Genomic DNA, 14,272 nt, shown 5'->3' with positions numbered 1-14,272 from the left:
CAACACAGTACGAGATCCGACACAGATCACAGGATGGGAAATGGGACACAAAGGTCAAAATCCCCTACCACCTCTACAGTGAAAACAGGCTATATCGAAGAGTCCATACTCCACGTATAGGTACAACGCTCCACTTATTACTCTAGGTTTAATTTAATCCTGTTCTTTCCACTCATGTTGGGATTAGTAACAGCTCCCTCAACAAAAACATCCTCTACTGGGCAGGCAACACTGCAGACTTGGGGAAAACCAGTCTGAAAGGCATGTCTTGTAGCCTGGAAACAGACCTGGGGTGTTGGCCAGCAGGTGAGTTGGGGCATTTAAAAAACCCTACAAATTCAGTGTCTAACACCGGACAGAGACTTGCAGTCCTTCCCCTCCAACAGCAACGTATTTAACTTGCATGAGCCTATCCCAGGCTTTTAATCTGAAATGTTTCTAGATGATGAAAATTCAAAGATCCCAATGTTTGTAACTCTCATAAAAGCCAGGAAAAGTACTGAGAAATGGAGACATTTATCTTTGTGCTCCTACAGATCCCGCATATACAACATCAGGACATAAAAGGCTCAGACTACAAGCCACTATTTTAATTTTAGTTATTTCAATAACTTCACCCGGAGCATAAGTTTTAACGGGTCATGGTCAGAGCAGAAGGCTCTATCACATGGGCTCTGCGACAGCCCGTTCTGAACTGGTTTTGCTCAATGCTTTTATTAACAGAACAGATAAAAAAACACAGCATATGTTTGTTACATCTGCAAATGATACGAAAGCAGGATGCAACAGCAACTCTGTCAGGGGGTCAAGACTAGAATTCAAAACAATCCTAACAAGTCAGATCAGGCCAATAAAAATTAAAAAAAAAAAGATGTAATTCAATAGAAGAGGAGCAAGGTAACCCAATTCAGCAGGATTAATCAACTACACATCCAGAAAATGACTGGGTAGGTAGCAGTTCTTCAAAAAATGATGTGGGAGGTTATACTGGATCACAAGCTGAATATGAGTCAACAGTGTCATACTGTTAAGAAAAAAAAGCAATCATCACATTAGATAAATCAAATGGAGTATTGCCTGCAAAACAGGCAAAGTAGTCCTCCTTGTCTGCTCAGCACTGCGAGACTTGGCTGGCACAGTCAGATCAACTTGGGGCATCAAGCTAGTAGCAACAACAAGGGCTCCGAGAAGGGAGCCCAGGCACGACACATGAGAGGGAACAATCAGTGGTTCAGCCTACAGAACCCAAGAAAAAAAAAAAGTATTTTTCAAGCGTGTTGCGGGGGGGGGAAAGCAACAACTGTTCTCTGTGCCTATGACAAATAAGACAAATACCAACAGGTCTAAACTGCATCAAGAGAGCTTCAGCATAAGCACAAAGGCAAGAAAGCGAAGCAATATAATATATTGGCTGTGGAACCTACAACTGGATCTTCAAGACCACACCAGGGACAAACCTATTACAAAGGAGCTACTTGTGCCTTGAGGAAGGAGCATGCGTTAGACAGCCTCGAGTTCCTCCAGCCCATTTTTCTATGAGTCCGTGAAACACCAATGCACTGCAACGAGCACGGGCAGGCCCAGGTAATACCACAAACAGCTGTCAGAGAAATCAGTGAGACTTCCTGAAAAAAATTGTACGGCCAGAGGCAACCACAGGGCAGATATCAAACACTCGGGGCTGGCTTATGCAGAGCTATCTATTAATCACCACTGACTGTATCAGGAACAAACATATCAAATGTTATGCTTTAAACTAGTCCTGATATGCACTTTTTCAAGTCCAACCATTTATTTTCTAACATCTTCACAAGCTTGTTCCTTGATGTTTATACTTCATATACCAAGAATCCCAATATGCTTTTCCTGCTACACAGTGAAGTAACAAACGTTTCACTGACCTACCTTCTATGATTCTCCAGACACAAACCGACTTAGCAGGCTCACACTTAGCTTTCTATGGAACAATTTTTGTAATCTTGACTATTTATCTTTGGATAATTGCTATATTCATAATTATTTTAAAGACAATTTTGCTTAATAAGTATTGGAATTCCTACTAGACAAACTCAGTATAACGAAGTTTTAGACTAAAAGCAATTTTTGTGACTAATCTATGAACAGCTACAAAATTGTGATTTATAATAAGCATAGTAATAGCCTTAATGATTGCAGTGCTTCCGGGTATCAATGAAACACACAGATTAGCTCATTTTGAAGCAGAACGGGCATTTTTTTTTCCCCCTCCTTCATGGGTGGCCCATGCATATCTTCGGGGTCCTTGGAGGAGCTTCCAACATTCCCACTGTGCGTTCCACAGAGTGGCTGCTATTACCATGCTAATGTTAATAGGCTGTCGCTTATGTGACCCCTCCGAGCAGCAGCTACTGCACAGCATCACTAGCAGCACGCTGAATTACTGCCACTGGCTCTCTATTACAAAACGCTGACAAGTGGTGAGGAACAGTGGCAGGAAACTAGCGAGGGCAAGGCAAAAAATAATTAAAATTTTGTATTGGAAGGGAGCAGAAAGCAGGAATTTAAACAGGCTGGGAAAGAGAGATGCTGGAGCCTGGGGTCACGAGGCACCAGGCAGCAAGAGCGGCTCAAAGTCGCTGTTTCCAGTGACAGTGCAGCCCATATGCCAGAACATTTGCCACTTCTCTCTCCCTCTGTGCAACTGCAATTCAAAATTAATAAATAAATTAGGGACAATGAATATAAGCAAGGAAAAAAAAAATCAAAAAGCCTGTGGCAAAAAGAAATCTTCTTCAACCCAACTATTTTTTACAACACAGAAAACTCGCTTGGGAAGTATTCTGCTGAAAGAAGCGAAGCAGCCAGTACTAATGACAAGTATTTTGGGAAAACGCAAGCTCTGTATGCTCTCCTTTTATTCTACTGAAAATAAAAAAAGAAACCAAGTGCTTTTTGCATTTAAGTGTAACATTTCCTTACACCAGGAGACAAACTATGACTAAGTCTGGACACTAACAGCAGCGAACAGCAGAATACAGGTCCCTGGTCGTGCTGGTTTTCACTGGGATTAAGTTATTTTTTTGCACAACAGCTCATACAGGGCTGTGTTTTGGATTTGTGCTGGAAACAGTGCTGCTGACCCAGGGATGGTTTCGTTCCTGCTGAGCAGGGCTCACCCAGAGCCAAGGCCTTTCCTGCCCCTCACCCCACCCCACCAGCGAGGGGCTGGGGGGGCACAAGGGGCTGGAAGGGGACACGGCCGGGACAGTGACCCCAGCTGGCCCCAGGGCTGTCCCACACCACACAGCGCCATGCTCAGCACATGGAGCTGGGGGAGGAGGGGGAAGGGGGCACGTTGGGAGCGATGGCGTTTGCCTTCCTCAGTCCCTGTTGGGCGTGATGGAGCCCTGCTGCCCTGGGGATGGCTGAGCACCCGCCTGCCCGTGGGGAGGAGGGAAGGGATTCCTTGGTTTGCTCTGCTTGTGTGCGCGGCTTTTGCTTTACCTGTTAGACTGTCTTTGTCTCAACCCACGAGTCTCCTCACTTTCACCCTTCCAATTCTCTCACCGGGGGAGCGAGTGAGCGGCTGTGTGGGGCTGAGTTGCTGCCTGGGGTTAAACCACAATAGTGGTGTTTCAGTTATTCTCTCCTTAGAGGTTATACTTCCACAAAGTTACAGAAACACGACTTCCCTGTAAGGATTTTTTGCAGGCTGTTGCAATGTTTTTCTTTAAAGCTATTTTATCTGTATTTTCGGAAAAGCTCAGTTCATCACTCTGCCTTTTCATATATTCACCTGTAAAGCATTTCACAGGATCACAGCACAGGCTGGAAGGCACCTCTGCAGAGCATCTCATCCAAGCCCCTGCTCAGCACAGGGTCAGCCAGAACAGGCTCCAGGACTGTGTCCTGTTGGGTTCCGAGTATCTCCAAGAATGGAGACTCCACAACATCTCTGAGGAACCTCTTCCAGCATCTGACAATCCTCACACTGAAAGTTTCTTCCCACATTTAAGTGGAGCGTCCCATGTTTCAGTTTGTGCCCATTTCCTTTTGCCCTTTCTCTGTGCACCACCAAGAATAGCCTGGCTTCACCGTCTTTAAACCCTCCCACGAGGTGTTTATACATGATGATGAAGTCTGAGACTTCTCCAGGCTAACCAATGCCAGTTCTCCCAGCCTCCCCTTTCAGAAATGTGAATAAATATTTAAACCAAATATAAAAACCAGTACATGACAGTATACTGAGCAGTAAGAAAACCCTCTGATGGCACAGTTGACTAAGGACACTTCTGAGCTTTACCTGAAAAAGCAACATTGGAGGGGTCATTTAAGCACCAAAAGGAAAATCAAATGTGAAGCCAAATGCTCCTCAGAGCCTTTAAGTAGTACACAAAAACTGATACAGATCGAGTCCATCAAACCTGCATGAATTCCTATTGAAGTGCTCAAGCTCAGGGCCCTGGAGAAATCAGTCTCTAGTCACTGGCACTGGTTCATCTCAAAACCCTCATCAAACCATTCAAAACTGGAGTTCCTAGAGGCAAATACTGGCCTTTATTTTTCACGCTCCTTTGTGGTCTTAGTTCTTACTATTTCCATTTGCCTAAAAATAAAAAAAGTAGGTTTTATACAGGAATGGCACTAATTCCAAATATACCAGTAACCTCAGATCGACCAGAAACTCCCTTCTTTCCCTATGTTACTCAAATTCATTCTATTACACAAAAAACACTAAGCAGCAGATTTCCAATGAAACCCTATTCTCTGTAGTTTTAATCTCTTCTTGCCCTTCAAACAAGACTTCTAAGTATTATCTGTATTAGTAAAATATTCTATGAGCTATGCACATGGCCCATGCTACTGTCAAACTAAGTACTTCACCAGCTTTAGTTTGCAATGAAATAAGCCATTTCTAGAAAAACATTACACTCATTTCCAGGGTAGAAATTAAGGCAGGAGGCGGCTTGCACACAAATATCAATGAAATTAGGCGATGAGAAGTGGCATTAGGTCAATTGGAATTAAGCAAAAAAATATTTCACTGCTAGAATAAATAAGTTTCATTTATTACATGAAAAAAAACCCCAGATTTTCCAGAATGCTTTCAGCATCTGCTCTGAGAGATCAGAGCTCACGAGCTCTGTCAGCAACAGTCAGCTTCTTAACAAAGAAGTGACTTTAAAATTAACATTTTCTAACCTTAAAAGACCAAATGTTACCTGTTTGGAGTTCAAAACATCAGGAGAACAGGTATTTCACAATAAATAATTTGATACTGTTCCAGACATGGCTTATTTCCTAAAAGCCTAAGCATAAATAAATGAATAAATTATTCAACAGAAATTGTTGTTTCATTTTCTTCCTTAATATCTATTTGTTTAGAGTGCCTAATTTGAAGCAGCGTAATTCTTTAACAGACAAAGTCCTGAAAAAAGAGAGAAGCCTCAAGTCTGCTGTTGGAGAAGCAGATTTATTCAGATAAAAATCCGTTAGCTCCCCAGAATGCAGAAAAAAAGTAATTTTACTTGGGTTTGATGAATTTGGTTCAAAGCTCTGATCTAGAAAGCAATATATACAGTTATTAAACAGTGTAAAGGGGATTAACTCTACAGAGCGTTATTGACTACTCCGGTCTCATTAGCTGCAATTTTATTTAGATAAAAATGTCATCTTAAACATCATTTTTCTGTCAGAAGTTAGATCTGAAGAGAAACATTAAAAATAAATATGCATCAGCAGTTCCAAAATCTGCAGCAGCTCTTTCTGGGGTCTCCCCTGGAACTCAGGATTGAAATTATGGTTTTGATTTGCAACATGCCCATCAAGAGAAACTGCTTTTCAAATAAGTCGTCCTGTGGAATGTGAGAAGCGTTTTCTGAGAGGCAGCTTCACTGGAGCATGTACAAGCTTAACATGGAAAGCTGATGCCTGTCTGCCTCTTTTTCCTCCAAGAAAGGAATGAAGAAAGGTTAGGGAAAGAGTTCTGGGCTCCTGGTGGACTTTCGCCTACTTTCAGATTTAATTAGGGAACTGTGAAGCTAATTATGTGTACAACAACTTCAGTAACTGCTTTTCATGCAGAATCACAGACCAGAAGATAATGAAAGCAGGAATGGAAAAGTCTCTCTGCCTTTTAAACTTCGAGCAGCTCAGAGAAGGCACTGGATATTTCAGCAGGCTGCAGCAGAGCTTCTGTACTGCTACAAGGACCAAGCAATCCTCAAGAGGTGCTCAAAAACCCTGCCAAACACCAGAACAAATCCAAAAATTCCTCACAGTCTTTGCTTCCAAAAGACTTCCGTACGACGCGCCAAAGGGTACTTGGAAGACAAAGCACGACCGGACGCCCAGGCAGCACTGCGGTGCCGCCAGCCTTCGGGATGGAGCATCCTCCCAAGCACGCTTCAGAGGGAGACCTTGACCTGGAGAAGCCTTTAGGAATGAAGCTTCTACCAAAATTAACAGCAGCCTATGCATTTTATGGACTCTAGACTCAGGAGTAGAGCAGGCCACATGTATAGACAGGCAGAATGTCCCCATTAGCAAATTCACAGATCGGGGGACACACCACTGCAGATACACACTGGCTGGCTGGGTTAGCGTCTGTTACCCCAGAGGCAGGCTCCTTCCCTCTGAGCACTCAAAGCTGTTACTATTCCTCCTCAAAGGTTTGCTCATGCTTTCGCAGGGGCCAAGTTTCACGTATGCGGTAGTATTTTGGGGCTGTACGATTATTTACAAGCAGAGCTGTTGGTGCATGTCACTAACACACTCTGCATTAGATTTCCTATATTACCTTACCCACAAGAACACAGCACATTTACCTCCACAAGGAGGCACAGCGTATATCCCTCCCTACAGTGACTACTACAGGGATTACTAGTAACCAGACTCAAACATAGTTTGTGAAGGCTTGCTCAGGTTCTCCCCCCGCTTTTTTTTTTATTTAATGTTTGGTTCTACACTATCCCATGAAGATTTGGGGTGTTGGGGTTTTTTGGTCTCTCTGTTGTATATTTTCTAATCAGCATTCGCAGCCTTCCTAAGTATTACTATTGGAGGTGATGAAGGCTGAATAGGACAGAGGTTTTGAAACCTCAGCGGGAGGAACAAAAAGCTTTGTCCATGAAGAATATCCTACCTATAAAAAAAACTTGAGATACAGCCTCCAGCCTGAATTCTTATAAAAACAGCTATTTCAGTAAAGTTTTAATATATTTTATTTATTTGTTTTTAACCAAAAATAATGCTAGTAAAAATCCTAGCGTGGAAGCAATTACATTTTTATACATTTGCATGAAGCTTGGCTACTTTCGGTTTCATACGCTTGCTTAAAGCAGAACATGCTGGCACAGTTTATTCATCTTCCCATATGAAAATAAACTGCTTCCACACGCTTCTACCCAAACGTAGCTGCCTACACAAGTGAAGCTATCCTGCTACATCAGTATAGGCACTATTTAGGATGGGCAACAAAAACATGAATCACTGCAGATGGAGAGACGCACAGAAAAACAAAAAAGGGGCTGAACGTCTCAACTGCTGACGCCGTCTCCCGATCGTAGGGAAAGCTATGACTTATGTTGTTTGGTGATATTTCTGAGAGGTGACCTGCTACAACCGTGATGGTACTAGGCTGGAAAAATAATGCATTTAACACCGTGATGTCATTCCACCCACTACCAGTTGCCACGGTCTCACAGCGTGCCAATAAAACTTGAATTTCTAATTTAGAAAAGTGCCTTTTTTAAAAAAATTACAATTTTCAAAAAATCTTACAAAAATGGAAAAGAGCATAAAACCAATACCAGGAGTATCAACCCCCCTTAGATCATACTGCATATCACTTTTAGCACCCTACTCCTTACTCCTCTCCTTCCCCAAGAGGTCACTAGGCATCCTCATTCCCATACACTTGAGTTAATACTAAGGGGCAGATCACCCGAGTCAGTCCTGAACTGCCTTCTGAGCAGTGCTGCGTGTCATTGCTCCCTACCCCTCAGGACCAATATTCTCACCATTTTAAGTTAACATTAATAATTAACAAAGAGAAAAAGAAACCCGTGCCATAACTGTCCTCTGACATACTGCAGCTTTGAGATTTTTCCTTAGGCTAAAGAAAATAGTTAACGATCCTATTTTAAACATTATCGTGCATCAGTGATCAAGACTAAGTTTATTATCCCGCAAACAAAACCAAAGACCAAAAAATATAACAGATCACACCCCACTAACTTTTATTAAGAGACACAGGGACAGCATTTCTAAGGGAGGCACTGGCTCCACAAATCAACTCAGCTGATACCCCATCATCAGGCTACGATGTTGGCAGTGATGTGCAATATGTGGTATTTGTGGCACTGCTGGGGAAAACTATTTTAAGTCTAATTTACATGAAATTTTTAGAATGCAAATGCTTTTCATTTATACATAAAACAAAATGCCGTGACATTTCTTCCATCCATTTATCATAAACAAGTTAATTACTGTGTAACAAATAGCTCCTGCTAAAATCTGTATGTTTTGAGGATGTTAGAGAGCTGACTCAGGCAAATAAGATGAACCACAAAGTAGTAGTTAATAGCTTATGGCATACTCTGAATAAAACAATGACTCTGTAAAAGCTCTTGTTGTCAAATTAAGGCTAAGCTATTTCCATTGGAATAAGTCAATTATAAGCAGTCATTATCTGTTTAACTTGATCCAAACCTAGAATAAACTTTGATTTTGGTACATTCATAACAGTGCACACATTGGAGAGCTGGATATTATAAAGCTTAAAAGGGAAACGCTGGGTTTACTGACACGCAGCTTATCCCCAAACTATATAGCATCCAAACTTCCCACTGCTGGCTGAAGTTCAGCTCTATGCTGAGGGCTACATGCTACCCGATTTCTGAAGAACAAACCTTTAGGCAGTATAAACGGTCCCAGGACTCATCAAACCTCCTTCCTAAGGACAAAGTGAGGATTACGCAGCATAAAGACTTCACGTTTGCCCACTGACATCCCCTGAGAGCCTTTTGAACTACATACACACTTCCCCGCCCCAATTCCATGAAAGCACTAAAAGGTGAATTCCTACCCACGTTTTTCAGGCAAGCAGTCCCATTTGGCCTGGAGATGAATTACTGAATGCTGATGAATAAGATGGTGGTAGCTGGCAGCAAAGCTTTGCGTGGTAAGATGGTGTGAAACAGTACATATGTCAATCTATCAAACACGATAATGTAAGCAATCTGAACCCATTTTTGGTCTGAACTATTGTACAATACTTCACCCAGATGGAAGAAAGAGATAAACATTTTATGCTTCAGACATATCAAGTGTTAGGAAGCAAAATTAAACCTAAACTGGAAAACTACCAATTTTACATGCTAGAATATATATAAAGAACAACAGAAGCATGAAGAAGAATTTTATGCAGCAGATTTTCTCCCCATTATTGTACAAATTAATTAGATATATTTCTTTCCTATGATAAACACCAGCATGTATTTGACTGTAGATTAAAGGTGTAAAGACGACAGTTTACTCATTAGCAAACACAGCATTTGCACTTTTTTCTTTCTCCCTCAGTTGACAAAATCCTTACAAATGGCAGAATTCCCAAGATTCATGTCCTGATAACATTGTCAGCAGTGGTGCATGCGTGAGTAGTACCCTGAGGGCCAGTTCAGCCTTAAATCAGTGGCAGGTTTGCCATGACTAATGTAAAACTACAACTGGCCCCTAATGGGTAAGACTGATAGAAATATATTTTCATTCAAATCAACTTGACAGCCTATCTAAACATAATTTCATATTTAAAAATTATCAGTTGCAACAGAAATTACAGCCACTGTGCTGTCTTCTAAGTCACTGCCAGCTAACACCTTTAAACAGACCTTCTGCTCCATCCCCACTGTCCACCTACAGAAACACGCAGCACAATTTATCAAGCACTAAACTGCAAAAAATACTCCTCCAAGCAAGTATGTTAATGACATGATTTTCTAGTACTTGGAGGACATTGTTTATCAAATCATTTCCAAAGCTAAAAAAACATGAAATCTACTAAGTTTACAGACTGACCTGTAAAGCCCTGCAGTGTGTAAGTTTGGGTGAAATCCCTGCTAAACACAAACAATTGGTACTTGGTCTCTTCATATGTTGCTATATTCTTGGGCTCGTCTATGTCAAATCCCTATTTGGTTATGTTTCAAACTAAAAATAAACTCCCCAATGTCTACTAATTGATGCCAGGCCAGTCAAGAGAATTCCTGAACAGCAAAACTAAGACAACTGGGCTCAGAAACAAAACTGATTGCCAGCTCATGTAGAGAAAATATGTCCAGTCCTGGATTCTGCTGAAGCCAGAAAGAGTACTGACAACTCTGCCTCTCTTCTGAGAAAAATCAAAGTAACGGAGCAGGTGTTTGCTCTGGAGGAAGACAGAAATCCCAGCTTTCTGGCAGAGACATATGCATGGGAGTAAATGTACTCGAGAGAAAGTAGCAAAGGGTTTATAAACGCTTGAATAGAGCATCAAGTCCTGAGGTGCTCCCCAACTTCCAAAATATACTGCTTTTAGAACTGCTGCAGCATCCGCTAATGGTTAGTGATTTAACTCGAGGAGGGTGCAGGGGGAGGTGGGGCAGGGCGGGCAGATTTGGATCTTCAAAAAGTTCTCTTGGACTAAAACAATGATTTTCTACATGATGCAAATATAAAGTTTAATTATTTTTAACTTGAAAGGGAGACAGATCAATACACAGCATAATGTATTGTTATTTGGATTACGAAGACATCTTAGAGTTTACAATCACAAAAGTGGTTATAATCCTGCAATTACTATAAAGCTAATTGGTAGTTTCTTTTTGCCTGTGTTTTCATGTTGTCAGTGGGGCAGTAATGAAAATGAATGCCACATTTGTGAACAGAATGTCTGTAGGCTTGTTTACCACATTTCCAACAACAACGTCTGCTTTATCATGCATTTCAAAGCAGAGATAATTTAAGGATCTTAGAATTTCATACATAAAAATACTTTCTAAAATATCACATGTAGAGTTCCTTCAGATGGGGTGGGAGTGGGAGACTTAAAAGTGAAGTGATGACCTCGCATACTATAGGCAAACAATCCACCTGCAGCACAGAGCACACGGACTTTGAATGATTCATCTATATTCAAAACTGCGCTCAGGTAAACTACTTAGTGTTTCATCCTCCTACAAATGTAATTCTGCAGACAATTTCACCATCAAAACCAGAATCTTTAAGCCTCCTTTCACCTCCCAAAAATACAATTATTGCAGCACCTATTAAGCTTTTTATTCCACTTACCTTTGAGTAACTTCTGCCCTTCCATGACGTTTTGGGAGACGAAGGCTGTGTAGTCGTCTTCTGAAAAGCCAGGCTTGCATGTGGGTCTAACTGTAAGATCCCCATTGTGTGCCTGCAACAACAAAACAAGGAAAACGCACACCATGACTTTTGTGATTTGGGAAAATGTTTTGCACCCAGTGACTAGGTGTTCAGGCATGGGCAAACCTGAACACTAAAGCAGTGTGCAAGTAGAAACCGCTTCTGGTGAAGTGCCTATCTGTTGGTGCGGATCCATACTGTAGCTGCAAAAATAAAATGGGCCAGAAAATAGTTGCCTGACTACAATAGAGAGCATTGTTTGGAGGAAGGCTGGGATAGTGGGCACTATCAGAAGAGGGGAGGAAACAAAGAGCAGCAATTCATCAAGGCGAGCTGTGCTCGTGCTGGAGCCACGCAAAGGCCTGATGTTGCAACATCCAAATCACTGAGTTTTACTACTGAAAAACCAGGCAAGCCCCGGGACTGAAGGGGGAGAAAATCCCCAGCTCGCATTAGCCTCAGGAGCTTGTGGCCAGCTAAAGTCCCCTTCCTTCCATTCGCCCTGCAGCAGCCTCCAAGGCTCTGCCTGCCGCTGCCTCTGCGACCTCCAGGCTCTACACCTGCCCCAGCAGTGGGGAGGGATGGAGGGGACGCAGGGTATGCCCAATCAAAAATGTTATAACACGACTGAACAGCACAGCCCCACGCACAGCCTGCCAGGATCCAGGGGGGAAGCATCCAGCTAAACACTCTCTGCTGCAACTTTGGACTGCGCAGGGGGGAACCAGCCCCTGCCACAGGGACAGCTTAGTCCTGCCGTGGTAGTCCAGGCTCCTTGGGAAGGAGTACACACGCTCCCCAGCAAGGAGGGACCCAGACCCCAGCTCCAACCAACTCACTGAAAGCACATAAGCCGGTGATTTATGCCTAACAAGCGCCAGGTGATCTATGCACCAACTAGCGCTGGCAGCAAGGGATTTCTAATGCTGCCGGACCGTCGGCAGGGTTAGCCAGAGCATCGCTTGGCGAGGCAGGCTGCGCCTCCGACGCCTCCAGTCCCAGCTGGGCAGGCTGAAGCCGGGGGACCTGGAGAGTCACTTCCCCGAGCAAGTGCAACTCCAGGCGCGCACCCACCTCCCCGGGGAGGGAGCAGAGCTCGCCCGGGCTTCCCGAAACGCTGCCGGACGCGGCCCATGCTGCATTACGGAGACAGACAGGATGGAAGAGGAGCGGAGGGTCCTTTCGGATGAGCTTAGTAAGCGAAAAGCAAGCCAACGTACTCTGCTAAAAATCACGCTCGGGAGGCGGATGCCAGCTACTGCACGGGAAGCGCAAGGAAGCAGCGGCTCCGTGGACTCCGACAGTCGCTGGCAAGATGTTGCCATTAGGAAACATTTCAAAGGGTCTGACTGAAGATAACAGGCTTTGAAACTGAAATCATCCCGTTATTATAACGGCGCCCGCTAGATGAGAGCTCCTCGGGGCCGCTTCTGCGCGCCCACCGGCCTCCCGAGGGCTCGGACGCGGGACACCTTCGCAGGTTCAACTTCGCACGGGGGGATTCGGGCAGAAAAAATAAGCGGCTCCTGTTTCTGCAGCCGGTCAGTAACGCGAAACACAGCAGCCGCCCCGCTCGCACCGTAGCGCTGCAGCCACGCGTTCAGGCGGTTGTTGATGTTCTGCAGATATTTCGGGGGGGGGGGGGGAACCCTAAAAAACCCCGAACTTTTCAGATCACTGCCCCCCAGCGCGGCTCAGGCCCGCTCCGTGTGCTTACGGGCTTGGAAAAATAAAAAGTTAAAGGCACGGCGGCGGCACGGGAGGGACGCCCGGCGCGGAGCGGGCAGCGCTGCGCGGCCGCGCTGGGGCGCGGAGGCTGCGCGGGGCTGCGCCGCCGGGACGCGCCGCTACCCCCGAAGTTTATCCGGCGAGGCGCATCGCGGGCGGCAAGTTTTGCCGGCATCGCGAAGGCACCGGACTCAAAGCGAGCGACGGCGCTAAAATATAATCGTTGAAAACCGCCAGGGTGGTGGAAAACGGGAGGAGGGGTGCGACGGCCGGGGGCTGCGGGGCGCCGCTCACGCTCGCCCACCCCGGACCGGCTCCGCGCCCCGACCGCGAAGTTGCCGCGGCCGCCGTGGCCGCGGGCGGGGGGGCGCGGAACGGCCCCTCCGCGGGGCTCTGGGCGCGGAGACGCTGCCCGCCTGCCCGCCCTCCCCCCCAACCTCGCCGGTGCGCCCCACTTACCGCTGCCGAGCCCCAGACGGGAAGGAGCAACACCAGCAGCACCCGCGAGCCGGTCCTCATGGCCCCGGCGGCGGCGCCCGCCGGCCGCGCCGTGCCCGTGGCGGAGGCGATGGCAGAGGCGGAGGGTCCGGCCGTGCCGTGCCGTGCCGTGCCGTTCCGCGCCGCGCAGTGCCGGGGCCGCGGGTCGCTGCCGCCCCGCTCCCGCCGCCGGGCGCCCGCTCTGGGCTGCAGGTGAAGCGCTTGTCGCGCGCCGCCGCCAGGCCCCGCCCCGCTGCGCGCGGGCACGCGCCGCCTTAAAGCGACAGGCACCGCCCCTCCGCGGGAACGGTGAGGGGGGAGCGTTGCCGCCTCCGCCGGCGGCCTGAGGAGCTCCGCGGGGCGGGAGTGGAGGCTCCGCGGCCGCGCGGGGGAACCCCGGGAGCCACAGCTCGCTTCTCCACAGAACAAACTTACATGTCCAAAGGCGAAAAACTAACATATTCAGGAAAAAAAAAAACAACAAACCAGCCTATCCATGGGAGAGATGCAGCCACTGAGGAAAAAGTAGCATATCCAGGGGAAAAGTAACATCTCCATTAGAAAGATGGACCCAGTGGGGACAAAACTAACGTGCCCAGGTGAAAATCCAGCGTGTCCAGTGAGGGAAAACTAGCACGTCTGTGAGAAAGGCGGTCGCCCAGGGGGTGATGAGGGGAGC

At 45.8% G+C, this 14,272-nt stretch overlaps 1 protein-coding gene across 2 annotated transcripts in view; it reads right to left on the bottom strand.

The window, feature by feature from the left end:
* The window catches only part of CDH4 (cadherin 4), a 516,102-nt gene that overhangs the window by 449,181 nt on the left and 52,649 nt on the right, over positions 1 to 14,272 (bottom strand). Inside the window, exons 1-2 of one of the 2 annotated variants that reach the window (XM_064465345.1) lie at positions 13,576 to 13,747; positions 11,308 to 11,419 (exon numbers count right to left, since the gene is read on the bottom strand). In XM_064465345.1, coding sequence (XP_064321415.1) covers positions 11,308 to 11,419; positions 13,576 to 13,635 — 172 coding nt within the window. In that variant the 5' untranslated portion in view covers positions 13,636 to 13,747. Of the gene's footprint in view, positions 1 to 11,307; positions 11,420 to 13,575; positions 13,748 to 14,272 lie in introns of those variants that run through there. The other variant, XM_064465346.1, reaches the window with a different exon arrangement.

This window comes from Phalacrocorax carbo, chromosome 14, assembly GCF_963921805.1.
Source record: "Phalacrocorax carbo chromosome 14, bPhaCar2.1, whole genome shotgun sequence".
NCBI classification, from domain to species: domain Eukaryota; kingdom Metazoa; phylum Chordata; class Aves; order Suliformes; family Phalacrocoracidae; genus Phalacrocorax; species Phalacrocorax carbo.
The sequence above is the reverse complement of the archived record's forward strand: the minus strand, read 5'-3'. Positions and strand labels throughout refer to the sequence as shown.